The sequence below is a fragment of the Styela clava genome, chromosome 4, assembly GCF_964204865.1.
Source record: "Styela clava chromosome 4, kaStyClav1.hap1.2, whole genome shotgun sequence".
In the NCBI taxonomy this organism is placed as follows: Eukaryota; Metazoa; Chordata; class Ascidiacea; order Stolidobranchia; family Styelidae; genus Styela; species Styela clava.
In genome coordinates, this window is record NC_135253.1 from 24,563,909 (window position 1) to 24,591,484 (window position 27,576).

General features: G+C 35.5%; 1 protein-coding gene across 2 annotated transcripts; it reads left to right on the forward strand.

Moving 5' to 3' along the window:
- The first annotated feature begins 489 nt into the window (after positions 1-489).
- Positions 490-27,317, forward strand: LOC120325711 (uncharacterized). Of its 2 annotated transcripts, none has more exons than XM_039391822.2 (11): positions 490-912; positions 13,048-13,116; positions 14,371-14,532; positions 15,401-15,472; positions 16,181-16,237; positions 16,860-16,943; positions 17,347-17,432; positions 19,026-19,111; positions 20,619-20,749; positions 23,893-24,033; positions 24,601-27,317. In XM_039391822.2, the coding sequence occupies exons 1-11, from the start codon at positions 850-852 to the stop codon at positions 25,099-25,101; spliced, it is 1,452 nt and encodes a 483-aa protein (XP_039247756.2). In that variant the 5' UTR covers positions 490-849; the 3' UTR covers positions 25,102-27,317. The 2 variants fall into 2 exon arrangements, with proteins under 2 accessions (XP_039247756.2, XP_077967614.1); XM_078111488.1 differs by lacking the exon at positions 490-912 and adding an exon at positions 8,227-8,307.
- The last annotated feature ends 259 nt before the right edge of the window (positions 27,318-27,576 follow it).

A 27,576-nucleotide genomic window follows, 5' to 3' on the forward strand; every position in this document is an offset into this window, starting at 1 on the left:
GGGACAAAAATCGCAATTTCAACCAATTCTTTGCGCTATTTTTCAGTCAAAACATCAAAATTTGGATTTAATTTGGTCATGGCAGCATCAGGCGGGCCAGATTGAATTATCTAACGAGTCGGATTTTCCCGCGGGCCATAGTTTGTCCATGTCAGTGCAAGAGGATTGTTAGACCCCTCGCCACCGGAGGGTGGTTCGGGTAACCCCTAGTCGGTTACGGCTTTATACACCATCTCGAAGAAATAATGACTAACTAATTCCATACCCGACATGGACCGGTACCGGACCAGAGGCCGTGGTGCTCCATATGGTTAAAACGTCTTATCGGCCCCAGGAATTAATAGGAAAATTCTATCCTGGATTGTAAGCGAAGTACTGATAATGAGTTTTTGATAACTATTTCATCTTGTAATTTTGAGTACCGAGAGCGAGAGAGATTCATTTTTATAAAAAATCGAACAAACGACATAACCAAATATAAAAAATTACAGTTAAAAAAAATAATCGACAATTAGAAAAAATTTGCACGATTTACGCTTGGCGCTGCTGCATAGCTTCACTATCGAACGCGGAGAAAATTTTTCTGTTCCTGTCTCTGTAAAACCTGGCAACCTTGTTTTTCACAACAAACTTTGTTTCTGGGGAACGAACTGGCAGTTTGGACGATTTTTCTTCAAGATCAAAAATTTTTCACAGTTCCGACAGTTTCTGGCGCATTTCTATCAAAACGGACTATTTATTGAATTTCGATATTACTGTTACATCGAATTGTTTAACATCTCAACTCGAAAGGCTTTCACCTAGTCGTCTGATGGTGAAGAACGCCGTGATGAGCGGAATGTCACGGCGATGAATTCAAGCAACGTTCCCTTTCAGCAAAGATTTATTGAAGTGCAAGAAGTTGATAACAAGGTGAGGAATGTTTTTTTTGTTTCTTGGTGAATTATTTTATGAAATTGACTGATTTGGGAATTTATAATAGCTTTTATCGCTATTTCCGGGTTTTTTGTCTTGTGTGAAAAGTGCAGGTGTGTTTTTCTTTTTGGCAGTGCTGCAGTGTGTTATTATGTACTACTGTACTGTGACAGAGTCAGAAAAATATAAATTAACATGTTCATATCTGTTTATCAAAACAATCCAGTACGGCACACTATCCCAATTCCAAGAATTTTCCTCCATACTGCCATAGGGTTTAATAAAACACACTTCATGTGTCTCATAAACTAGGAGCGTCTGGCACGACGGCAGACTGGCAGATCAGTCATATTGCGCCATGCTTGTCTCAATAATAATCTAAATTGATCAATCAGGGGTCTCATGTAGTTTCGTACCTAACGTACTTCTAGTGGGCGTAGCATAACAATTTTTGCAATGTCAATCCTAACCCCCACCTGACTCTGCTGTCCAAAAATTACGTCACCACGACGTCACAGTGACGTAATAGAGCCCTTTAAACTATACGAACTGTCACCCAAGACGCGCAGAAGAGAACCCGAAATTGAACAGCTATTTTTCTCGTTTTTTCGTTGCAACGATCCCAATAGGAGCGAGATCGCTGACGTTAGTCAGTTCTTTGTCGTCAACGCCGATGCCATTTCGAGCGATCGTACACATATTTGGCAAGATCTATGACGTGATTGTGACGTTGTAGTGACGTAATTTTTGAATGGCGTAGTCATGTGGGGGTTAGGATTGACATGTCAAAAAATTGTTATGCTACGCTCACTAGAAGTACGATAGGTACGAAACTACACAAGACACAGCAATCAGTATTATGTTATTCTATTGTATTAGAAATATTATAGTCTACTTAAAAACAATACAAGGGCTTTATCTCAAAATGGCAAATCTCTGCTTTGGGCTTTTCATCAAAATACTTGGGTGAATATTGCTTCAAACTATGATTATATACCAGCTTAAAAAGCACCTATTTCTATGTAATATTTTCAAATGAAATTTTTCTAAATTTAAAACTTGGCCATTTAATCTTGAAACCCACGATATAGTCCAACATGTGGGCCTATTCTGCTTGTCTTGGGCATTTTTTGGGTGATTTGTCGAACATGAAAACCATTTATTATTTAATTCTATATTTTTCCAAGAGATGAACTAAATATATGACACTTTATATGCCAATTTTATTTATAAAATATTTTAGTTTTTTTGTATCAGTTTAGCCTAAACACCAGTTTTTAACCAGTGAGCAATGGCACATTTTTAGGTGAGCCACAAACCTATTTAAAATTGCTATGATTATTGAACATTTTAGGTTCATTTGTGTCACTATAGTTGCATTTCAATTGTAGCATCAATGAATTATGCTGCTGCTTTTCATTCTTATTATTGAAGTGAAAGAATTTATTTTTGAGAAAAAGTTTTTGCCTTGCATGAAAAATTAATGTGTCACCAAAGTTTTGAGCAAGGTGAATGGGCCACACATGAAAAAAGGTGAAGCCTTATTTAAATTGCAAGCGTGATGCAAATAGCTGGCCTATTTCCATTATAAAATATTTGTTTAATTTTAATTTTCATCAGATAAAGTCATTATCATGTCTGCCTACATCAATTGCAAACTATTTACATATTTTGATCACACATATCTCATAGACTTGTTCAGAGTAGTGAAGAATATTAATGCTGCGTTGCTGCAATGTTAATTAAGAAATATTAATTACCAATATACTCTTGTCTAAACCCATGCATAGAGTAGGCCTATGGTTATGAACAAATAATGTGTAATACTTTTTGTAATCACTACCGCTCTGGTAGAGTTGTAGAAATGTTATGGATTCTATATAATCGATGCCACACTGCTCAATTTCATAAAAAAAACTCCCCTAGTTGATTATAAGTAAGTTGTGCTTTGCCTGGAGCCAACTTAGAGCAGAAACAGGACACACAAAAATTCTATTCATAAATTTATATAAAGAGCCTATTTTGTTTATTTTGGCCAAGCTGAATACAGGAAGTTTTTATTTTTTTAAAGACAGTATCCTAATCATATATATACCTACATATTCTTTGTGCCCATTGTGTTGTTTCAAGTTAGAAACGAAACAATTGGGGGACTCTGAATATTCACTATTAAATAATAATTAAAAGGCTATCACAAAGTATCATGGTTTGTCTCACAATTATTAATTGTAAAATATTCATTCTGATTAATTGTATACACACCGTGTAATCTGCTTGCTTTGTGCCTTATTTGGAGTGAAAGCGTGACACAAATCACGGCCAATTTTAATTTTAAAATATTTGGATATTTTGATTCTTTACCAGCATCAGTCATTATCATGTCTGCTCTTGATGTATCTTTAATTGATTTTATTAAATTTGCGTACAATTTTGTCCAAGTCATTACTGAATGCAAAATACCCGAAAGCATGATTTCAGTAAAAATTTGCATTTGGTTAAAATTATTGATCATTTGATAACAGTTTGGGGGTTTTATTTTGTATGTTTGTCTGTTTGTTCATGCGTGTCACAATTTATCTTTTTTCAAAACCTTAACTTTGAATAGCAACTGCTGCTTTGCTTTAATTTTTGCGAGGACTGCTTTGGCACTGCCCCAACACTCATGTGCTTTATCCGTTATATATTTGACCTATCCCAGGGATGGCCAGAACAAATTGGATATTCGAATACAATTGAATTTCATTATATTCCATATAAAAACAAATTGGATCTAGGAATAATTTAGAATATCTGTATTTGTAAATCAGAGATTTTGAGCCGCCAGAAAAGCAGATCAAAACATACGATATCTCAACTGATAACAAACAACACAGAGAAACCGAAGTTCTTTATATTTATGTCATTTCAGATGCAATCAACATAATATAGTGATTTGAGTGATTCTCCACATCTACTTGCCCCCAATTTAGAATGTATGCGATATTTCATTTTCGAAAATATTTTTTCACCATTTATTCGAAATAATGAAATTTTCGACTTTGGACATCCTTGCACTCATCCTTTGGCCTTGGCTATCCGGCACTCACTCAGAAGTAAAGGACACTCAACCCCAAGCAAAGTTACGTGCACTCGCTCAGAAGTAAAGGAGACTCATCTCTGAGCAAAGTTACAGGCACTCACTCAGAAGTAAAGGAGACTCATCTTTGAGCAAAGTTACAGGCACTCACTCAGAATTAAAGGAGACTCATCTCTGAGCAAAGTTACAGGCACTCACTCAGAATTAAAGGAGACTCATCTTTGAGCAAAGTTACAGGCACTCACTCAGAAGTAAAGGAGACTCATCTCTGAGCAAAGTTACAGGCACTCACTCAGAAGTAAAGGAGACTCATCTCTGAGCAAAGTTACAGGCACTCACTCAGAAGTAAAGGAGACTCATCTCTGAGCAAAGTTACGGGCACTCACTTAGAAGTGACAAGAGCATATAATTAGAGAATGGTATCTGTGCATCACAAGTATTTTTTTATGGTGAATCAATTATAGATGTCCAATTCTGGCAACATTTTCGGTCATGCTACAAAAAATCAGTAATTCAACATTTGCTGGATAAGTTGGTCCCACGTGGTCTTGCATTGATTTATAAATATCTCTTATTATATTCATTACTCTTCTAACTTGGTATATTCGAGTCATACATGGTCATGTATGGAAATATGAATATTAATAAATTACACTAAATCGAATTTGAAAAAAACCTCATTGAACACTTGGTATCTTTTGGCCTTACTTGGCCATGTGTGAAACTGATATTATACTCAGTATAATTGGCATTATCTACAGCGCTAACTTGATCATTTTTGGATTAATAATATTCATTCGCATAGTTAGGAAACGGAAATAATTTGAATTTTATTAAATCGGGAGTTAGTTTGTTTATTTTAATTACCTGATTATTGTTAATATTCAACAATTTCCTTTAGCAGGAAATGTGGGAGGAGGCAGCATGTAGCTAATTTGTTTAGAGTATGTTTTGAATAACATTGAATTTAGAGTTACCAATGTATAATTTTGAATTTGTATTTTGACTGAGGCAATAGGCAAGCAGTCTCTGGGTATGATTGGATGTGGTTTGTTCATTGGAGCTAAATAAGTTGGCATTGCGGTTAACAAAATCAGATTCAAATGTTATACCTGTCCTTTCACTTTGAATGTAACAAATAGAAACAAGTTTTGTTTGGAGTGAAACAATAATATGTATGAGGCTACTGTATTTTTGAAAGAACAAATATCTTTCTTTTTATTTCAGTATGTATTGAGTTTGTTGACAGTTAGGTTCAGAATTTTGTATATGAAGTTTTGAATTTTAGTTTTGACTAAAACTTGCCACTGGGTATGCTTGAATGTGGTTTGTTCATTGGCCTTAATATATTGGCATTACATTATGAATCTAGTGGGTAGACAGTGGAGAACCTGAAAATTAAGAATGTCTTTTATTTGAAAAATATTTTTGTAAACATTAGGAATATGAACTGGTACAAGCAGCTGAGGCAGCGGTTCCCAAAGAGGACACGATTTGCTAAGTGCGCTCTAAAACGGTACATAAAATAACCAATATATGATTGAATATTTTTCATATTGTATTTAGTATAAATGTTTTGTTGATTCTTGTTTTAAATGCTGTGTACATGAATCACTAAATTCATTTGACCTTTCTATGTCGTAACTTCATGTTACGTAGTGTTCTGTTATAACCACAAAATTTATTTTTATTCAAATGCAGCAATTGTTTTTTTTGTGTGAGTGCGGCGTGAGTTTTTTCCCTGATAATTTGCCGCCGCACAAACAAAAATTTTAGGAACCGTTGAGGGATAACTAATTTTAAATGTTACCTGTTTGTCTTTGCCCACCCAGTTCATTACACTTTGTGTGGGATGGTCATGGACTCTGAGCCTGAGATTTTTAATTTGCGAATTGTGGTGCCAGCATAGTTAATAAGTCTAATTCTATAGCCATCAGGCCATTAGGCCCACTGAAATAAATATTTATAATATCATTAATTTGGAATCACTGTTACTTAAATAAAACTATACGTTATGCATTAGTTCTCAGGATTTATAATTTGTATTGAATGGAGTAAAAAAATGGAATAAACACTGATTAAAATAAAACAGGTCTGGTGAAAATATATTGAGAACTGACCTCATAACAAAATTGAAATTGTAACAAGACTTTATTTATATTTTATATATTAAAATTTTATTTCCGTTTCAGGATAATGTTTCACATAATTATTATTGATTTTCAAATCCGAAATTCTGAGAATATTTTTTAAAATAGGTCTCGGGCATGATCAGTTTTCCTCATTTGCATAAATTTACATAATCATCTCATTTGCATACTGCCGTGCATTGAAAATTTCCAGCTGGTCTCAAATTAACTATGACATCATAAGGCATGAACAAAGACAATGAAGTACTTAGTCAAATTAGCTTGCTATTATGCTCAGCCATGTATGGCACAATCATGATCTGAGATTTTAATGACAAATTATCACCGATCTTCCACGGACTGGTGATAATTCTTTATTTTTTTTCTCAGACTGATTTTGCGATTTTTATAGATTTAGACTCGCGCCCGTAACTATTTTTATGTTTCACTAATTAATAATGACAATGCTGAAATGGTAGTTTTAAGTATTTTTACAAAATGTGTGATATTTCTGTTGTTTGAATAGCTTTTGGCATTTCAGTTGATACTTCACTTATAGGTCAATTTCATTAATTTCTGAGTGAATGCGTATTACTTTGTTTTGAGCAAATATAATTAATTATTCAGAGCCATATTCTTTATATTCCAAATAAGGTTGGCACTTTATAGCACATTGCTTGTAACTTTGCTCAGAGATTGTTACTCCCGTAGTATGTGTACCTGGTTAGTGTTAGGACATAATTTTATTCCGATTTCCTTATTCTAATTCTATTATGAGTTTGGGGACTGTTTGTGTTAGCCAAGTGAATATACCCCCTACCCATAGGATTCAGTCAGTCCCTTTACACAATTTGATGTGGAAAAAGCAGAAAAAAATTAGTTAGGGCCATATCGGTACACACGCCCAGTGCCCAGTGATCAGTCTCCCTCACTTCTGAGCGCGAGAGTGCACCTTGCTTCTAGCAAATTTTTTTCCTGGAGACAAAGTTTTTAATTTATTATTCGAACTCTTTGTGAAATACTTTTAACTTTCGTAGCGAAACTTGCATATGCTTTATGATCAAACGATACAGTCTATTCAATCAAAATGCATTAGGGCTATTAATGGAAAATAAAAGTCACAATATACTATATTCATATAACTGTGTGAAACCTAATCTTATCCTATGAAACTCATAATAAATATAGACATTTCCTAATTATCATTACTTTTCACCAATTTATAATGAAAAAGCTGAAATGGTGCCATCTAAGTATATTTGACAAAAATGAGTCATATTCTGGATTTAACTTTTTCAAATTTTTGGTCACGAATATGTAATTTTGAATCACCACATTTTTTTTCGGGAATATTTGGCTCGGTGTGGCTGGCTTTATTGTTAGTAAATGCGTTAAAGTTTGCTGTGCCAGGCCATAACCTTGTATGAGTCATATGAAGATCCTCTTTTCGTAACCAACTCACAACATGGGGGATGGTGGATTATTACATTGTGCGTCTTGTTATTATGTAAACGTTAGCCTAGTGTATTGACTTTTTTGCCACGCACAGTAACCCAGTCTATTATCTGTAACTGGCCCACTTAGAAAAGGAATCCTTCACCCCTGATTACTTATCGATTTTAATCGGTAAGTATGTTGATAGGTATTTGTCTGTATGTATGTCTGTTTGTCTGTTAGATGCACGCGATATCTCACGAAAGCGAGATTGAATCTGCTCCAGATTTTGCATGTGCATTCATCTTATCTCGGACCAGAAGCCTATTGATTTTGGGCGAATTATGTCGTATAATTTCGAGTTATTAATCAATTAGTGATGGGACACAAGGTGTCACTATGGAGTAAGAGCGCTGTTTTAGGGGGATCCCCTAACTTTCGATCGATAAGTCTTCGGTCTCTGACCGATATTCTCGTTTATGTGTTAGTGTATTCCACAAACCTGTTCTTTTTTCTTGTTTTGGCTGGTAATGAGCAATTAATTAGTCATGTCATATAGAAAATAAATGTGTCGCTGAAAACTTGCTTTTGCAGGTTATCCATTCATTATTCCTAAATAATCCATCTAAATTTATAATTGTGAGTCATAATGAAAATTGGTCAGCCACGACATAAAATTCTGTATTACATAATCGTTTATCAACATTAATCATACGAAGCAAATGTGACAGCCATTACGGAATAATATTAATGGTAAGTTTATAAGATTTATTCTGTCGAAATGAAGTTTCAGTAGCTATTAGAAATTCAGTTGTTGTTATACCTTCGTTAAGGGATAATTCTTCTTTATTTCTGAGTGAGTGCGCCTAACTTCGTTCAGAGATGAGTCTCCTTTACTTCTGAGTGAGTGAGCATAACTTTTCTCAGGAGTCTTTTATTTTGGAGTGAGTGGGAGTGACTTTGCTCAGAGATGAGGCTCCTTCATCAATGAGAGAGCATGCATAACAGTCCTCAGAGATAGTTTAGAGTGAGTGCCGTAACTTTGCTCAGATATGGGTTTCTTTTACTTCTAACTGATTGCATGTAACTAACTGTACTTTCAATTTCTTTTTCTGTTTTTATCAACTTACCTCTGACAACAAAAAAGAAGTGCGCCAGCATGCTTCCTTCGAGTAATTAATTACATGTGACATGTAAAGAAACGTGAATCGTGTTGTTCATGTCATGTTTCTCTTCTATCAATCACAAAAGCATATCGATATGTACTATAGTATAGGTTAGGTAGTTGAAATAAAACAGAGGTATCAGGTAATATGTTGGCGTGATTTGTTGACTGCAGGTTTAATTTACTATAGTTTAGAGTAGTTTAATGTATTTTGCAGCAATTAGAAAACATCAGTTGATTTTTCTGCCATTCCACTCTCATTGCAGAGTGACTGTGTAGCCTTGTGAATGGACATTTTCATATTTTACTTGTGAAAGCATGGAATAGACATTCTATATCAGTGGGATAGGCAAATTAAGGCCGGCTCATCGAAGTGTTTCATGTGGCTCACTTATGACTGTAGAAATTATAACTATAATTTTTTATGGATATCAATTTTCGTGTAAAATTTCGATGAAAATAGTGAATCTTTGGCTAAAATGTAGACTGTAATTTCCGACGTAATATCTGTTGCTTGTTTTCAAGTATGATGTGCAACTAAGGTCGAGTGTCGATTTGTTTTTATTATAATTTGTTGTTTTTACTAAGTAGCATTGCTAACAGCCCGAGTTGTAAAATGCTTGTCTGAAGAAGTCTGACCTCGGTCAGACGAAACGTTACAGAAATATATTTGTGTTCGTGTGCTGCAAGACTCTTGAATTAAATAGAAATGCCCAATCATATTTGACTTGCTTTCAAATCTTTTCTACAAAATGTCCTTGAGCCTGCAATAACCAAGAGTGGCGCTGATTTTAGAAATAATCTAGAAATGTTTCTCATCTCTTGTAAAAAAGTTTTACTGTATCATCCAGAAGGCTTTCCTTTTACTTCTGTAAATTATATAAAAACCACCCAAATCATTGTTTATTGTAACTTTTCCACAGGCCAGGACACTCATGGACAGTGTTTCAAGTATTCAATTCTGAGTTTGTTTGTTATTGTTATCGTTAACCTTCAGGCATGGGTTTTTAAGCCTGATTAACACTTGAAATAAATAATTATGAACGATATGCGGCAAAGGCTCTAAAAATTCTTTGTATTGCCATGAGGATAGTCAGGAACAAGTATTTAATTTGTTGTTGAAATCCCCTGATTTGCTAATGAATTAATATAAATATTTAGAAATATAAGGTTTGACATATAGAGGAATGTTTTCATGGGTCCAAGTCTATTAAATAAAGGTAGAAAAAGTACTGGCAGAAGAGTCTTATTAAAAAATAGAGTCTTGAAAAAGTAGGTCTATTTGAGTTGAATTGACTTATTATTAAGTCTATATTTCCTTTTCAACGCTGAATACAATGTGCTGATGCTCAGCTAGAAATAGAACGAGCAATGATAGAAGAAGATTTACTAGTGAATTTCAAAATAGCTTCAAAATAGTCAACGGAGGAGGAGGGGGGGGGGTTAATATGTCAGAAGAGTTTAGAAACCACAGCTAACACAAGGATGCACCCAAAGTTAGGCGGAAATCGCAGTAATAAGTACCATAGGCGTCTTGAATTGCATTGACTTAGTTAGTTGGGTTGTATTTTGTTCATTCCAATTGCTCTCTTTATAAATATATAACAATTTATTATTTATGTATTTTCATTCGCACATAAGCCGACCCTACAAATAGTAACACACCATATCACAGCAAATGGTTGCGGAAGAGAATTATTGAAAATTAAAACAATTATTGTTATTACTTATCGATCTTAAGATAGGATAGTATGTTGAAATATATGTAGGTATTTGTCTGTCTGTATGTCTGTTTGTTTGTCTGTTAGATGAACGTGATATCTCACGAAGGCAAGGTTGAATCTGCTCCAAATTTTGCATGTGCATTTATCATATTTCAGACCAAAAGCCTATTGATTTTGGCTGAATTATGTCGTATGATTAGCGAGTTAATAAAAAATTATTGATGGGACACGCGGTGTCACTATCGAGTCATGATTCAAAACCGCAGTTTCGATTGATAAGTCTTTGGTCTCCGACCGATATTCTTGTGTTTGCTCTCAATACTAACAGTAAGAGGTGTTTCAAAATCCTCTCTTCATTCTCACTTTCACTGTCAAAATTGTGATCAGAGTTATGCTCGTATAAGCCGACCCCTTAGTTTGGCAACTTGTTTTTAGTTGTAAACTCTGCTTGTATGTTAGGATATTATACTGTTATGTATACCGTATTTGCTCGTTTATTAGCCCGGGCGCTTATTTTTTTAAACATACTCACTAACCGGGCCCTTATTCAAACCGGCCCTTATTCAAGCAGGGGCCCTTGTTTTTAAAGTAAAATTACACACAAAAATACCGGTAGATAAGATCGATCGTTACAATAATTAATACCGTATATTGTCATTCCCAGTTCTCACGTATGATTTAAACGAGAATTATAAAAATTTTGACTTTCTACGCACCGCAGGTACAAATCCGCAGAAAAATTTTTTTTTTACACTGGGCGGGTATTCGAGCACCGGCCCTTATTTATTTTTATGTCCTGTTCACACGGGCGGCTATTCAAACAGGCCCTTAATCAAGACCGGGCGTTAAAACGAGCATTTACGGTATTTTCTTTTCATCTGCCATCACAACAAGGGCAAATAGCAAGTCTTGTGCCCCGAACTTGAAGTTGAATGAGTACTCATAGAAGTCTTAAAAGTCATTAACATAATAAAAAATTATATATTAGACTATTCTTTAGACAGGGATATTAGGGCTTTAGTATTGTGATTTGAATATTTTGCATACATAAATGTTGAAATTTAAATATTCAAAATAAATCAATATCGTTCCAATTAACTCACCAATTAACAGACATGAAAAATTTAAATATCATAATTTTTGGGACTTATTAACGATACATTTACCAATTGAATTAAACTTACCATCATTCCTAGCTAATACAAGGTTGTAATAATTCTGATATGATTTTGTTTTTTTTAAATTTGTTTATATTTATTCTATATATATATTTCCTTTTCATCTCGCATTGCCATAAGGTAAAATTTTTTTCAGGAAGCCATATTGAATTGTTTTTGAAATCCCCTTGGTATTTCTTCCTATTGATATTAATAATCCATTGCTTTGCTCCTCATCTGGTTTTCATTCAATTTAATTCAATGCCAGTGCACTGTATTTGTTAGTTGTTGTGTACCTGTAGCTGTTGCCTGTTTGTATATAAATTTTGTATTTATTAATACATACAGGGTTGGCCGAATAAATGTTACCATTTTTACATATAAGGAATGTAAATGGTCCACATCGTATATTATATGTTATATTATATAAATTGGTACTCCCGAAGTATGTGAACCAAGATGACAAACAGCAGAACGTAGTATGTGTACCAGGTTAGGGTTATATTCCAATTTTCCTTATTTTAGTTCGATTACGAGTTCAGGGACCAGCAGAGTGACTCGCCTAATCTGGTACACATACTTTGTTCCGGTGTCCACCATCTTTGTTCACATACTCTGAGAGTTTTTTTTTTTTTGAATGTTTTGAGCAGTGTTCCCAACCCATCGGTCTTGACCCAAAATTGGATCGCCTTTAAGTTTTTTTGGTCACTTGTTTTTTTTTAACGAGAACCTGAAAATTACTGATTTTCTTTTCCAGTGTATTTCATTCCTATTTAAAGCGAGTTAAACTAGAATAATTGTTTTACCCTTGTTATCATTGTTATATCATAAACATTGCTTTAAATGTTTGAAAATTTTGCCTCAAGGGTGAAATAGTGTTCTTGCCAGACAGTTTGTAATGTGTTTTGCGCTGCTATACTTTAGTGCTAATATTTGCAGATTGGAGAAAAATAGGCATTGTAATGTTTAGAAGAGTGTAGGACAGTAGCTTGTAACTTTTTTCCAAGTTAATACCCCTTTGTTATCATAAAAATATGTTGAAATTTTGTTTGAAAATATTATGTATGGATCAGTGCTTATAAAGCTGGTCTCTAATCATATTTTAAATTTACCGAAATAAATATTTCATACCCATTTTGCAATCATAAACATGTTGAGTTATGTTAAGTCATCTTAGATTTTAAAATAATTTTTGTTTGAAATAAATTTCTAAACAAATTAGTACTTAATTAATAAGCTGGTCTAATCATAATTTGAATTTTACCTAAATAAATATTTCATACCCCCTTTGCAATCATATTAAAAATGTTAAAAAATTGTGTTTGAAAATATTACGAATAAATCAGTGCTTATTAAGCTGGTCTGTACTAGGAAACGAATTAGTATTGGTTTAACGAAAACAGAATCATATTCTTTGATAATTGTAGAATTTAATTTTTATTTACAGTTAGAAAAAGGAAAAAGTATTGATAGAATTGCTTCGGAACTTCAGAAAAAAGACTCCAGAAATCATAAGGTAATTTGAAATATCCGACATTTGCTTATGTCTTTTTATCAAACGTTTTAATACTTTTACTTTGAATGTATTTGTGAGTAACAATTCTAACATTCTGGGATGTGTTTTTTCTTTTATATGAATTTCCACATCTAACAACTCTATGCGCAATCAGTCACTGGTATTCCAGTAGCTAGTACAGTGTCCTTGGAAAATCCTTTTTGCAGTTCAATATCGCTCACCCAAATTATTGAGTTAAAAAAGGTAATTTGAGATTTTGAAATGTTCTGGGACCTACACATCACATTTTTAGGGTTCAACATCTTTACTACCCTGTGAATATTATCAATTTGCTAACAAATCCCAGAATTATTACTTATCGATCTTTAGATCGGTAAGTATGTTGATAGGTATTTGTCTGTCTGTCTGTTAGATGCACGCGATATCTCACGAAGGCATGGTTGAATCTGCTCCAAATTTTGCATGTGCATTCATCATATCTCGGACCAAAAGCCTATTGATTTTGGATGAATTATGTCGTATAATTAGCAAGGTATTGATTAATTAGTGATGGGAAACGCGGTGTCACTATAGAGTCACGAATTGAAACCGCAGTTTCGATCGATAAGTCTTCTGTCTCCGACCGATATTCTCGTCTTTTTGTTATAGAATACGGGTAGAAGCATTTGAACACCCAATGCCTAATATCATAGTCCTGGTGCACAAAACTACGCTAGTTATAAGCACTGTTAAACAATAATAATAACACCTTCACTCCGAATAAGACTCTGTGCAAGCAGGCACTGAATATGTAAGTAGCCACGATTTTTGGTTGGACCGGAATCTTCCCACTATATTTATTATAATCGAAAGAATAAAACAAACAACAGTTAATTTGATATAAATTTAATGTAGTCCTCATTAATGGTACCCAATTCCTTGCCACCTTTGCTTGGGGCCCTATGGAGACATGAGGACCCAGTTTAAGAAACCTTGCATACAGGAGAGTGTCTAGAGGGGGGAGGGGACCCGTAGGGGCATCACCCAATATTCATATCACACACATTTCACTCTCACTTAACATTTAATTTCTTTATTCTCATATATAACAACATCTATAATTTGTTTCAAATCATTTTTGAAGTTGAGTATAAGGGGCATCATTATCAGAAACTCGTGCTGGCACTAAAAACTCCCCCAAGGCTGCAGAAAAGTTTGAAACACCCCTTTCGGCACAAGAGTGTCGGGTATTATATTGTTCTTTTTTTTACACAGGAGCCAAGTCCCCAAAGGAATCATACGCTCGGCCATTTTAATTTAGAAGAAACTTTGCAACGTTTCAGACCACCTGTCTCTGACATTGATCATCTTGTCACTAGAGGGCATCACATGTTAAATTTGGGGCAACACCCCTACCGACGGCACTCAGAGGAAGAGGTTTGTTCCTTTTACAATGTTATGCATACCACGTTTTCCCCAAAATAAGACAGGGTCTCGTTTCAGTTTTCTTTTGAAAAATAACAGTAGGGCTCATTTTGGAGGAATGTCATTTATTAAAAACAAAATTGCAAAGTAGAGAATTACGGGAGTTTTCAAATATACAAAATATGAAATTCGATATTTGTTTTCTGTTTATTCATAAATGACAAAAAAATTTGCGCTATCGACTAGGTCTTATTTTTGGGGAAACACGGTAGTTAATGATGGAAAACCGACTATTCATAATACATTTTGAAATAATGAGATGTGTTAATCGATGTATTCTGGATTGGGTCATGTTCGCAAAAGACCGCATGGAATCGATAAATTTGATTTTGTGAATGTATGAAATTCAAGCCAAAGATGAAATATAAGACTTTCATATTTAAAAATAAATTCGGTGTAAACCTTCCGTTTGTGTAACTCAAAATATTCTGGCTGCATCACTGAGGATTAGATAGGCTCATTGGTCTCCATTTTTACAATTCCCACGCTCGTTTGTTTTATTGCCAATGCCTGATATTAAAGTTCAAGATTTTTTTAATAATGCTTCCATATTCATGTAAATATAATATCACATTTTTGGTGGTTTCCCACGATTTTTCACAGTTTTTGCAAGTTTGTGGTGGTTTTTGACAAGTTTCTAGATGTAAATATTTTTGAGGGGATCGGAATCTTTTTTTACTTATCCAATTTATCACATTCTGGTTGAGGTGGTTGGTAGTGGGTCTGTATCAGTAATCCATCCCCTGGGGGCCGACGCTCCTAACCCCTTGGGCAATCTCACCCTTTTTTGTTGTGAATAAATTCTGTTTTATTCCTCTAGTTTCCGTCAGATCGCTCCAATTCTGATTCTCCTCCGAATATGATACAGATGCAACATCAGACATTGTCACAGGTGAGGTGTTGCTGAATTTCAAATCAGGGTAGGCTTTAAATATTCATTCTAGGGAAAAGGATATAGTCAGTGGAAGAACTTGAAACATATGATCCTGTCATGGGCAAAATCCTGTCCGTTGGGTAATTCAATCTGGCCTACCTGATGCTGCCACAACCAAACTTAAATCAAATTTTCTTGTTTTGCTAAAACAGAGCTCGAGGAATTTGCTGAGATTGCGATTGAATTTACTTTTGGCACGAGGCTTATCGTTTCCCAATTTCGCTTTTGTAACACTTATTGTTCATATAATGCAACTTTTTTACATCACGATTACATGGCCCGTCATTCTCAAAGGGCAAAATTTTTGGCCCCTGGTTAAAAACCTAGCCCATTTCTGATATAACTCATGCTTATTTTAGTCCACTGATATTAAAAGAGCAACTGCTACTGTTATAAAGACTTATATTCTCTTGGATTGGCATCGAATCTGAGACTTTTTACGACATGTTCTCACATTTTCTTTTTCGACGTTGTGCTGATTCTGAATCTGAATCTTCATTCTAAAGAGATAATTCCTTTTAGTGCTAGAGTAGTGAAAGGGAAATTCTCACAAAAAATTATGAAAAATACTCAAATTAGGGACAAACAGGTCTGGAAACAAGGTTCTGCAGCTATTCTTTATCTTTGCTAGTATTGAATGAAACAAATAATGCTTTCATTTTTCAGTCATTCTCATCAGACAGTTCTAACGAATACGAAGAAGGATCAAAGAAAAAGAAATTTGTGAGTTAATTTTCAAGCATGGATATAAATTTTTACGATGTCTTTCGCTCCGAATATTTATACATTAGCAGCCACTGATACAGTGTTCCAACCTTCTTATGGCTGGTGGCCCCCTTTCAAACGCTTATTGCACTCTAGCCCCTCCCTGCGCCCCCAAAAGAAAAATTCATGTTCAACTATGTGAAAATACTTTGTAAAATATCCTCATCTAGCAATAAAACTGGGAAGAACGTTTTCTTGTAAAGAGAAAAGTGAAATATCTTATGAAAATGCCTCTACTTATTTGAGTGGTCCTCAAAATTTTTCTCACGTCCCACCTCAAGAATAACTAGCTAACAATATGCTACAAATAACAGATAGTAAGGCAAAAGTATGTTCTATTCAAAAAACACGACGAAATATTAACATAATATAGAAATGTAAACAAAGAAATATTAATATGAAAAATAAGGCAGGATCAAATTAAACGAATATTTCATTTTTAATTAGCTCCTCTTACCCTCTTGTGTGGCGCCCCCTCACCATTTGAAAACCATTGATTTAGGGAGCGACTATGCGAGAGATTTGCTCCCTTTTAGATATGAAATTTTCTGGTTTACATACTAAATTTATTTTTCCACAGATGGATGAGGCTTCGGAACTCGAAAATCTTGAATTATTCGCGAAAGAATTCAAACAGAAAAGAATAAAGCTTGGATTCACTCAGGTTTGTTATTAATGTTTACATTCACTCGTTTTCCATTTCAAGGGGTCATGAGTCATAACCCTCGAGTAGGGCTGTCGATTCGGGGACAATTTATACATGACTATGGGCCGCTTAAAATATGAAACCATGTTGCAGAAATTTTGACTCTAGCCCCTGAGAAATCTCCAGCGTTGAGAAACTCAAATTTCGATATCAAAAGCTTTCATAGAGCATACAAACCTTCTTTGTTTGTCTTACATAAACTTAATGCTTCTTGAAATTTCAATTCTGATTATTGACAAATAGAGCAGGAGAGCCACACCCGTAATCGTTAACATTGTTAGGTCCACCGCAAAACCAGTATGTCTGTTTAATTATGCGCCATGGATCCTAATCCTTAAATGTTCTTTCTTCTTACGACCAGGGCGATGTAGGAGTTGCGATGGGGAAGCTTTACGGAACAGATTTCAGCCAAACGACCATATCAAGATTCGAGGCTCTTAATTTGAGGTACAATTTTTTGTTTTGTTTCACGCCTCAAAAAGTGACACACACTGAGGAGAAGTAAAAGCATCTCTAAGTATATCAAAATTGTGGTGTTGCATAATTACATTATGTCACAGACCACAGTAACTTAAACCACAAAGAATCAGTATCGAAAAAGCCTGACTTTTACGAAAAAAACTCAAAAGTATGATTCCGTTGGGATTTTGTTTCAACTTTTTTTTCACTGAATGAAATGTTTGATTTGCTGAATTCCGATTCATGCTTCTTTGAAAAGGAAAAAATTTCAAATGTTTATGTGTCAGATTCTTTTTTGTTGACATTAATTTACCCACCACAAATGGTAGCATATTCGATCTATATCAAAATAAAAATAGATCTGCATTTCCAGCTCATTGATGAGTAAACACAGACCTGTGCCTATTGTAAGTGCGGATTTGTATTTCACTGAGAGCTCAAGTGATTACTTATCGATCTTAAGATCTTAAGATCTTAAGATCGGTAAGTATATTGATAGGTATTTGTATGTATGTGTGTCTGTCTGTCTGTTAGATGCACGCGATATCTCACGAAAGCGAGATTGAATCTGCTCCAGATTTTGCATATGCATTCATCTTATCTCGGACCAGAAGCCTATTGATTTTGGGCGAATTATGTCGTATAATTAGCGAGTTATCAATCAATTATTGATATAGTGATCTAGATTTTTGTAAAGCGAGAGAATTTTGAAACCCGCCGAGTGTGTGTGTGCGATGCGCAGTGCGCAAGTTACAAGAGCGGATGAATCGAAACTGCAGTTTCTGTTTTGAGGGATCCCCTAACTATCGATCGATAAGTCTTCGGTTTCCAACCGATATTCTCGTTTGTTATCTCAGTCTTGTGCTTGGGTGGGCTATTATATTTCTTAAGTGGGCTGGTTCCAGATAATAGACTCGCTCAAATCCCAATGCTAAACTAGGGTAAAAAAACGATTCATTTACAAATAATTAGCGTATTATCTAATGTACAACAAACTAGCTAGTGTACCAAGTGACAGATTTTATTTAGGGGCAAAAAAATACATCAATATTGTAGCTGACGATTTGTTATTTTCATTGAAATTTCAAACATAAATTTATATCCCTAAAAACTATAGTCATAATTTCGACAGTCACAAGTGGGCCGGACCGCGGGTTCATTGACAAAGCCTACCGCGATGTTGTAAAAGTAGAGTTTTTTTAACGCAAAACAAAAGTTCGTAAGCATTGTTTGAATTTTTTGCAATTGTTGTCAAAATTAAAAAAAAAACTTAATTACTGTTAACCGGACGTGAAGCCGTAATAATTCATTTGACTATTAGGTAAGTAAATTTTGAGAATATTACACCCAAAGTTGTAATTATGTATACCACAAACACCAGCGCATCTAGGGCAGGGACCCGCGTTACGTAATGTCCTATGGCTTCGCCCTCCAGTACACAATCTACTAGCAGAATTTCATAAACGTATTGCAAATAGGTGATTCATCGCTCCTAGCCCCCGGTGTTTGCGAACCATGGCCTTCAACTATCCTTTCCCTAGTAAGACCTGTCGTATAATGTTTTTATTGTTTTGATTTCAGCGTCAAGAATATGTGTAAATTGAAGCCTCTACTTGAAAGATGGCTGCAAGATGTGGCGAGGGTTGCAAGAGGAGACGGCAATGAAGGTGAGGCTTGTGATAGTGATATGGGACTCTTTCAATGGAATTTCACAGAATAATAAATGTACCCGCTGAACACTTAGGAAGTTACCATTTTCTTCACTGTCAAGCCCATGAGTTAATTACCTTGTTACTTATCGATTTTAATCGGTAATTATGTTGATAGGTTTTTGTCTGTCTGTATGTCTGTCTGTTAAATGCACGCGATATCTCACGAAAGCGAGATTGAATCTGCTCCAAAATTTGCATGTGCATTCATCATATCTCGGACCAGAAGCCTATTGATTTTGGGTGAATTATGCCAAATAATTAGCAAGTTATTAATTAATTAGTGATGGGACACAAGGTGTCACTATGGAGTAAGAGCGCTGTTTTGGGGGATCCCATAACTTTCGATCGATAAGTCTTCAGTCTCTGACAGATATTCTCGTTGATTATTTTCATACCTGACATGAACTGGTAACCTCTCCCCTTTAGGATAAATTCAAAAATAGTACGAACGAAATAGAATGCATTTCTTTTCAATACTGACAGTAGGCCTACTTGCTGTCGGCTGCGGTTTCCTCCATTAAATTGATACATACATCTGAAAAACAAATAACAGACTAAGTCGGGGGTGTGCAACTTGCGGCCCACGAGCCAAATGCGGCCCTCAAGGAAAAACAAGTTTTTATTTTAATTTGGTATGTGTGAGTAATTCCAATCCCTTTGCTTTTCGAAGCCTATACACAGTCCAATTTAATATATATGCATATGGCCTGTGGTGGAATTTAGTTGGTTCGCACCGGTTCTATAGAACCGACTCACGGAATTTTATGAGATCAGCGAACCGGTTAGCATTACTAAAAAACAACATGACTTTTTGTAACAGAACCGGCTGACAAAAAATTTGAATCCCACCACCGCGTTACAGTGCCCTAACAGCTGGCTTGTGCAAAGCAAACAACGCATGTCATAAGATCAAAAACCAAAATTTTTGTGCCTGCAGCTGCAACTACTAGGAAGCCTATGTTGAATAAAGGTGCCCGCGATTTCATCCAGTCATTTCTCCTGTGTTAAAGTTTGCACTCCACTGGGCTAATTAATACTGCACCTGACATGGACTGTTAACTGGACGAGAAGACACGATTTGCCATATGCACTATCTTATCTCGGAATAAATGTGAAAATTCCAATCTTATGGATAATGAGCCCATTCAAAAGAATCACTACATATCATTGCCGGTACTCCCGTAGAGTGTGTACCCTGTTAGGGTTAGGCCATAATTCGATTTTCCTCATTTTAGTTCTGTTACAAGTTCGGGGACTGTCTGTGTTAGCCAAGTGAACATCCTCCTGCTCATAGGTTCTAGTCCATTTACACAACTTGATGTAAAGGAGGCGAACATATTAAGTTACCTCTATATTGGAACACACACTTCTGCCTCATTGTCTGCTTGTAAAGAGCCTTGGAGTGAAAATTGAAATCATCACACAAAAAATTCTTGCGTAACTATGATCTATCATTTTCCAGGTGGTCGTCTCTCACTACCTCAGCCTGTGATCCCCGTACCTCAACCACCGATACTTTCTGGCAGACGTAGAAAGAAAAGAACAAGCATTCCTACCGAAGGAAAAACTAGATTAGAAGTTGCTTTTAAAAAGGTAGGGTGCTCATATATATTTCTTGGAAGTTTGCTCGAAGCAGGGTCATGTGGACTCACTCAGAAGTAAAAGAGACTCATGTTTGAGGAAAGTTATAGACACTCATTCAAAACTGAACAAGGTTGGAGACACTCACTCAGCAATAAAGGAGACTTAACATGGAGCAAAGCTACGCCTACGAGTGACTATTAAAATGTCAAGAGCTATTGAGCTGTATTAAATTATACAGGTGCATTGTGCACCAGTATGCCAGTTGTTGGACTGATTCCAGGTTTAAAATCTCAAGGTATTGTCTCACCCATCCCACCCTGGATAAAATAAGTCAAGTCCATGCTTCCGAAAACAAATACCTGGCTAACTAATCCCATACCCCACATGGACCGGTGAATGGTCGAGAGGCCGTGGTTTGCTTATCATTTTTCCTCTCTCCCCAGATAAATATGTAAATCCTATCCTAGTTAGGCAATGCTGAACTGGAAAGGTTAATGTCCTTTCAAAATAGCTACATACGCAAGTGAAATGCTTGTATTGCACTCTTTTCAGAGAAAAAGGCGTGAGAAAACGTTGTATAACAATATTGACCCATAATCTGTCAGTTTTCGGTTAACAGGTTATTTCCCTTCCCTACATTTTATTCTCTTTGTCAGAACCCAAAATCAAGTTGGTTGGAGTCAGGGTTGTCCAAACCGAATCGAATATTCGAATGTATTCGAATATCAAAGTATTCGAATACTTTTCCGGCTTATTTTCGAATAATTCCGAATAGTAGCCACTTTTCGCCGTAAACGTGGTGTTTCGTTTTACGGGAATCTTCAAACGACTTTTTACGCTGTCTCACGTATTGTAATGACGATGAAATAGAATCGGCACTTTGATTGATTATATTCTGTGCGACCGTACGTCGCATAGTGTTGCGACACATTTGCGTGAGTGGACATTGCCGACATTCGTCTACGAGGCTTTTAATTTACAAATTCATTTCCATTACGTCGAAAAATTGACAAATACCGTATTTCATGATATTTATTCGCAGGCCGTTATCGTAACTTTAAAGAGAAACTCGGCCACCGAGATAAAGTGATTTGTGACCCTTTCGTTTTGCCGATTCAGCAGAACACGACAGGGACAGGAAAACACAGCTGTGAAATAACCAGTGGACGTACAGTGTAGTACTTATCACATTCCAAAATTATTTCAACATTCGGGTTAATAGGTTGTCCAAAATGATTCCCGCTTTACAACTTAAATTTACCGCTCAATTGTTAAAAATAGATAATTCTGTGAGTATGATTCTACCAAACTAACATGATCTTGTTCTGACCATATAAAATAATAAGCGCATATCAGCATAACTGAACAACAGGGACACAATTTTGCTACCCGTCTTATTGAAGGCCTATATGAAAAAAAAACTTTTTTGAGTGCTAAAAATAGACATCGTCCTATTTGCCATGTGGACTTGTTAGCCGGGAAATACGGTATTTATAGCCGTCATTGTTACGATATTCAATAAATTGTCACAAGTTGGAAAAACAAGTCGATTTATTAGAACATAATTTCTGGCAAATAATTCTGATAACGATAGTTAAAAGTATCGATCTTTTACCAGGATGATTTTTTTGCGCAAAATAATCCAATCCATGACTGGTACCAGCATTTAAAATGTCATGCCGTATTATTTTAATTCTGTTTAACATAACTCATGGTTGTATCGACAATCTGTGTACATGGAATGTGTGGTAAACTGCCCAATTATAATTAATTTCGGATTCGTATTTACAAAATAATAAAACTATTATAATTCTAAAATGCAACGGCGATCTGTGGCCTTAAAATGTGTGGTAAACTGCTATGCCCGATTTACCAACATTTGAGTTAGGATAATAGAATTAAATTAACACGGTAAGGCATTTTAAATAGTGGTATCGGTCATGGATTCGAATATTTTGCGCAGCACGAAATCATCCTAGTAAAAAGTCCATACAACAAACTAATGGCAACCATTATCCAAATTGGTCCCCAAGAGCGGGATAAAGTATAAATTCTTTTGCCGACTTGTGACAATTTTTCGTGATCAAAAACTAATTATATTCGGCACAATATAACGGCAATCTGTGGACATAAATTGTGTGGCAAACTCGCGATTAATATTAATTTTCGATTTCTATTTTCGTATTTACAAAATACAACGGCGATCTGTGGACTTAGAATGTGTGGTAAACTACCCGATTATAAATAGTTTTTGATTCCTATTTTCATATTTATGAAATAACAAAAGTATTATGACTCAAACATACAACGGCGATCTGTGGACTTAAAATGTGTGGTAATGTTCCCGAATATAATTAATTTTTGATTCACACTTTTGTACTCCGAAAAAATTGTCACAAGTCGGAAAAATAACTCATACTTTCTCCCGCTTAATTTGAAAAATGGTTGGTATTTAAAAGTATGGGCGTTTTACTAGGATGATTTTGTGTTGCGCAAATATTCAAATCCATCATCGATACCACTATTGCCGAATTCTGTTAATTAACATGACTCATAGTATATAAAGTAAATACTGCAATAATCTGCAAATATGAAATGCCTGGTAATATAGATAGGTTGTAACTTGTAGATAGCAGTTATTCCATTGCTTATTGTATGGAAATTCCTACATACATTTAGATAAGCTTCAATTAGTGGATTTTATTTTCGAAGTATTCGAAATTTCATATTCGGAAAAAATAATTTCGAATGTATTCGAAATAGTGAACTATTCGGTATTGGCCATCCCTGGTTGGAGTGAAAGATTGGAAAAACATTGGGGCTCCCGAAGTATGCGAACCAAGATGGCGGACATCGAAATGTAATATGTGTACTAGGTTAGGGTTAGGCCATAATATTAGGTATAAATACAACGGGAGGCTCTTGGCTAGTCTTCGAACTGATAATAGGACTAAAATAAGGAAAATTGGAAAAAAATTATCGCCTAACCCTAACCTGTTACCCATGTTACGTTCCGATGTCCGCCATCTTGGTTCGCATACTTCGGGAGCACCAAAACATTTTATATAAAAATATTATATATCATCCATGTCAGTTATTGTTAGGCAGGTTATTCCCCCTCCCCACATTTAATCTTTTATTTTCTTTGTCAGAACCCGAAGCCAACATCAGAGGACATTTATAAATTCTCTGAAGATTTGAACTTGGATCGGGAGGTTGTGAGAGTCTGGTTTTGCAATCGGAGGCAAAAAGAGAAAAGAATAACTATCCAACAACAACAGTATATTGGAGAGGTACGTTGGGTTTTTATGTTTTTTTCAAAGTACTCCTGAAGTATATATATCAAGATGGTGGACAACGGAAGGTAGTATGTGTACCAGATTAGGGTTAGGCCACAATTTTATTCCAATTTTCCTTATTTTAGTTCTATCACCATGGACAGCCAAGTGACTCACATAGTATTTGTACATAAAATAATGGCCTAACCTTAACCTGGTACACATACTACAATCCGGTGTCCGTCATCTTAGTACGCATACTTCAGGAGTATCTTTTCAACTTTGGCATTATCTTATCATCACAATGTCTTGTCTGCCTGCATTTAGAACTCACAGTCACGAAATGATATCGCAAATAATTAAATTGACGTTGAGAGTAAATTGCCACGCCTTCTATCATCCAGTGGTATTATGATTGGTAGATTTCAAATCCCATTATGTTCAAACAATTCATGTTGAAAAAGTGAAAACACACTGTGAAATAACCTTCAAGCAATGCAATTGGGTAGTACAGAGTTTGAATCGCCTAGTTTACTAAACATTGAATATTATTGAACATGCTTCAACTAAACTGTATTACAGGATTCTCCTCCTCCAAGCTCGCCACAGGGGTTCAGTTCCCAGGGAGGTTCAAACTCACAAAGGCCCACAGAAAGATCGCAGTCTCCCTCTAGTGATGATGATTCAGCATTCCACACATCTCAACATTTACCACCGATTATCCAATCACGGTACGAGTCACACTTGAATGAACACAGCCCTGCTGCTTATTCAAAACAGGCTCAGGGTGTAGACGAGCTAACAGCAGCAGCAAACTCCGCAGCCAAGGCTGTTTCAGTTCCTCAAGCAGTTCCTGCTGGGGGTGAAAGTTCGTTGCCAATGACTACAAGATTTTATTCTGGAACGTCTCTGGTATCACCCACCACGATGACTACACGGCCAGATATTATAAGACCTGGTTTTATGCCGGGTATTCCCCTACATCCACCCCCCTCACTCAGGCCCCAAAATTTCAATTCCCTATTGTCTTCTTACCCCCCCAGCACTTCGCTCTTGACGATGAAAACAGAATCTACATCTTGAGGGGGATTCCCCAAAAAATTTAAATGTGAAGTTTCAGGAAATGACCGGTGATTAGAGGTCATATTACGGATAGTCAAGGTCATTTGAAACGAACTAATCCCATACCCCAAAATGGATGGGAGGCAGGGTTTACTATTTGAATGATCGTCTTTTCTCTCTGGGATGAATATGAAAATCCTACCACATTACCCCAGGGTGAAAACTTTGAGCATTACTTTGCAATTAAAATAATTCCAACATTTTACATATTATTATTGTTGTGTTAAACACCAGATATTTTTTATTTTGAAATATTTTCTCACCACTCAAGTTTTTCTGTGGATGGCAAGCCTGTTGCTTACTTTATTCTCAACTTATTCTGGGTCCATTGTTGCGTACTTCCGTAGTATGTGCAACAAGATGGCGGACACTGGAACGTAGTATGTGTATCAGGCTAGGGTCAGCCAAAATTCCAGTTACAAATACTACGAGTGTCACTTGGCTAGTCAACCGAACTCGTATTGGAACAAAAATAAGGAAAATTGGAATAAAATTATGGCCTAACCCTAACCCGGTACACATATTATGTTCAGGTGTCCGCCGTCTTGTTGCACATACTTCGGGATTGCCCATTGTTGACCCAGTGTGCTTGTACCAGCATTGTTTCATACATGTTAAAACAGATTTCTGATTAGGATATTTCCAATATTTGTTATTAGAAAAGAGTTCCCTAGCTTTCAGTTTGTCTATTCTCCTTAGTCAATTTCTTGATTGCTTGTGTACCCGTTCTGGTATCGGCTTTGTTTCAATATATTTTAAGAGCATTTCTGATTTAGATATTTCAAACATTTTATATCAAGGAAGCGTTTCCCAAACTTTTGGTTCGTCGATAATCATTACACAATTTATAGATGTGTTCTCCCTAAATTGTACTACATGTGATTGGACAAAATAAGTCATGTGAACTGCGAAAGTTGACATTTGTTAGTTATCATTGTTACAGATTTTCATTTGGTGAAAATGTAACTCTAAAAAGCGGCTAAACTCAGGGCTTCAAATTATTCATGCCAAGTGATGAAATGTATTTCAGGGCAGATTAGAAGTTATGGATAGAATATCCTTATACATGATGTAATGTACTCCTTGACAAGACGGAGTGTACCGGGGGTACATGTACCCCATTTTGGGAGCCCCTGTATTGGAGTGGTAGTTAATAATCGAAAGTAAAGGACCTAATCATGATAATTTTTTCATCTTGCTCTCGAAGTCACAGAAAGCTCCGTTCTATATTCCATAAGTTTATATGTTCCCTCGAATTGTTTTTTGGTTTTTTGAAACTTAATTTTTTTTTAATGTATGATGTAAATTTGCATACAAGGCACCAGGCAAACATAGCTTCCCTAATATTATTTTAATCTGATGGCTTAGTTCTTAGGGAATTGGACTCATAAGCCGTGGGTTGAAATTAAAGCTTCTTTGCCATGAAAAAAAACTTGCTACACTTTAATGATTATTGAGTTTGGTTTTATATATATATTTATAGTTTTTACCATTCTGACTATAAATGACAATTACACTGTTTGAGCCTCTGGAACTGGCATGGGCAAACTACTGCCCGCAGGTCAAATCCGGTTCGTTGGATAATTCAATCTAATTAAAAAATATCTCATGGAATTTGTTGAGATTGCGATTAAATTTAGTTTTGAGGCTTGATGTTTTCCACTTCTTCTTTCATAACACCGTAAATATTGTTCATAAAATGTAACATTTTACGTCACACCCACATGGCCCAGTATAGGGGGCAAAATTTTTGGCCCTTGGTCACCTTGCCCACCCCTGCTGTGGAATGTTTTATTGGGGTCCCACTCCAAGTCTGAAATCCTGACTAATTATTCATTGAAATAATGTTAAACTGCACAGATCTGGTTTGTTGAGTATTGTTAGCTTTTTCAATTGAGCTAATTTGGTCCAAAAACATTTTTTGGGGAAATTCAGTTTTCCCTATATTCTTAAATAAAATTTATTCTTTCTTTATTGATAATGTTTTATGCACATTCTAATGCGAGTTATTGCATTTGTTGAAGTGCAGGAGATTAATTATGTGTATGGGAACGCTGTTTATTTCTGTATGGAATAACTTTTTACGTACTATGTTCCAAGAACTATTTTAGCTTAATTATTATTTTAAGTGTTCAAATAGTGGTTGACTTTTCGAAATATATAAGTAATATTGAAAAGTAGTGTGATTGATTCTGTAACACAAAGATACTGTCATGTTTCAAATAGTCATTGTGTCAGTAGATTTATTTAGCTATACTTGGGTGAGAGTGTCGAATAGTCCTTTCCTTGAATGACGGGCCACGAAGATGTAGACATGTTTCAAAGTATCGGCCTGCGACTGACTTAAGGGACTTCTAATGCTATTTAAAGATCGATTGGAATTAATTGCCAGGAAAAAACGTTTTAATCTGAATGCTTTAAACCCCTAAGGTTTGT

Excerpts from the sequence above, each read along its gene's own strand:
- LOC120325711 (XM_039391822.2), top strand. The coding sequence starts at position 850 with ATGAATTCAAGCAACGTTCCCTTTCAGCAAAGATTTATTGAAGTGCAA. Across the intron at positions 16,944-17,346 it reads TAAAGCTTGGATTCACTCAG|GGCGATGTAGGAGTTGCGAT; the intron begins GTTTGTTATTAA and ends TCTTACGACCAG. Across the intron at positions 19,112-20,618 it reads AAGAGGAGACGGCAATGAAG|GTGGTCGTCTCTCACTACCT; the intron begins GTGAGGCTTGTG and ends ATCATTTTCCAG.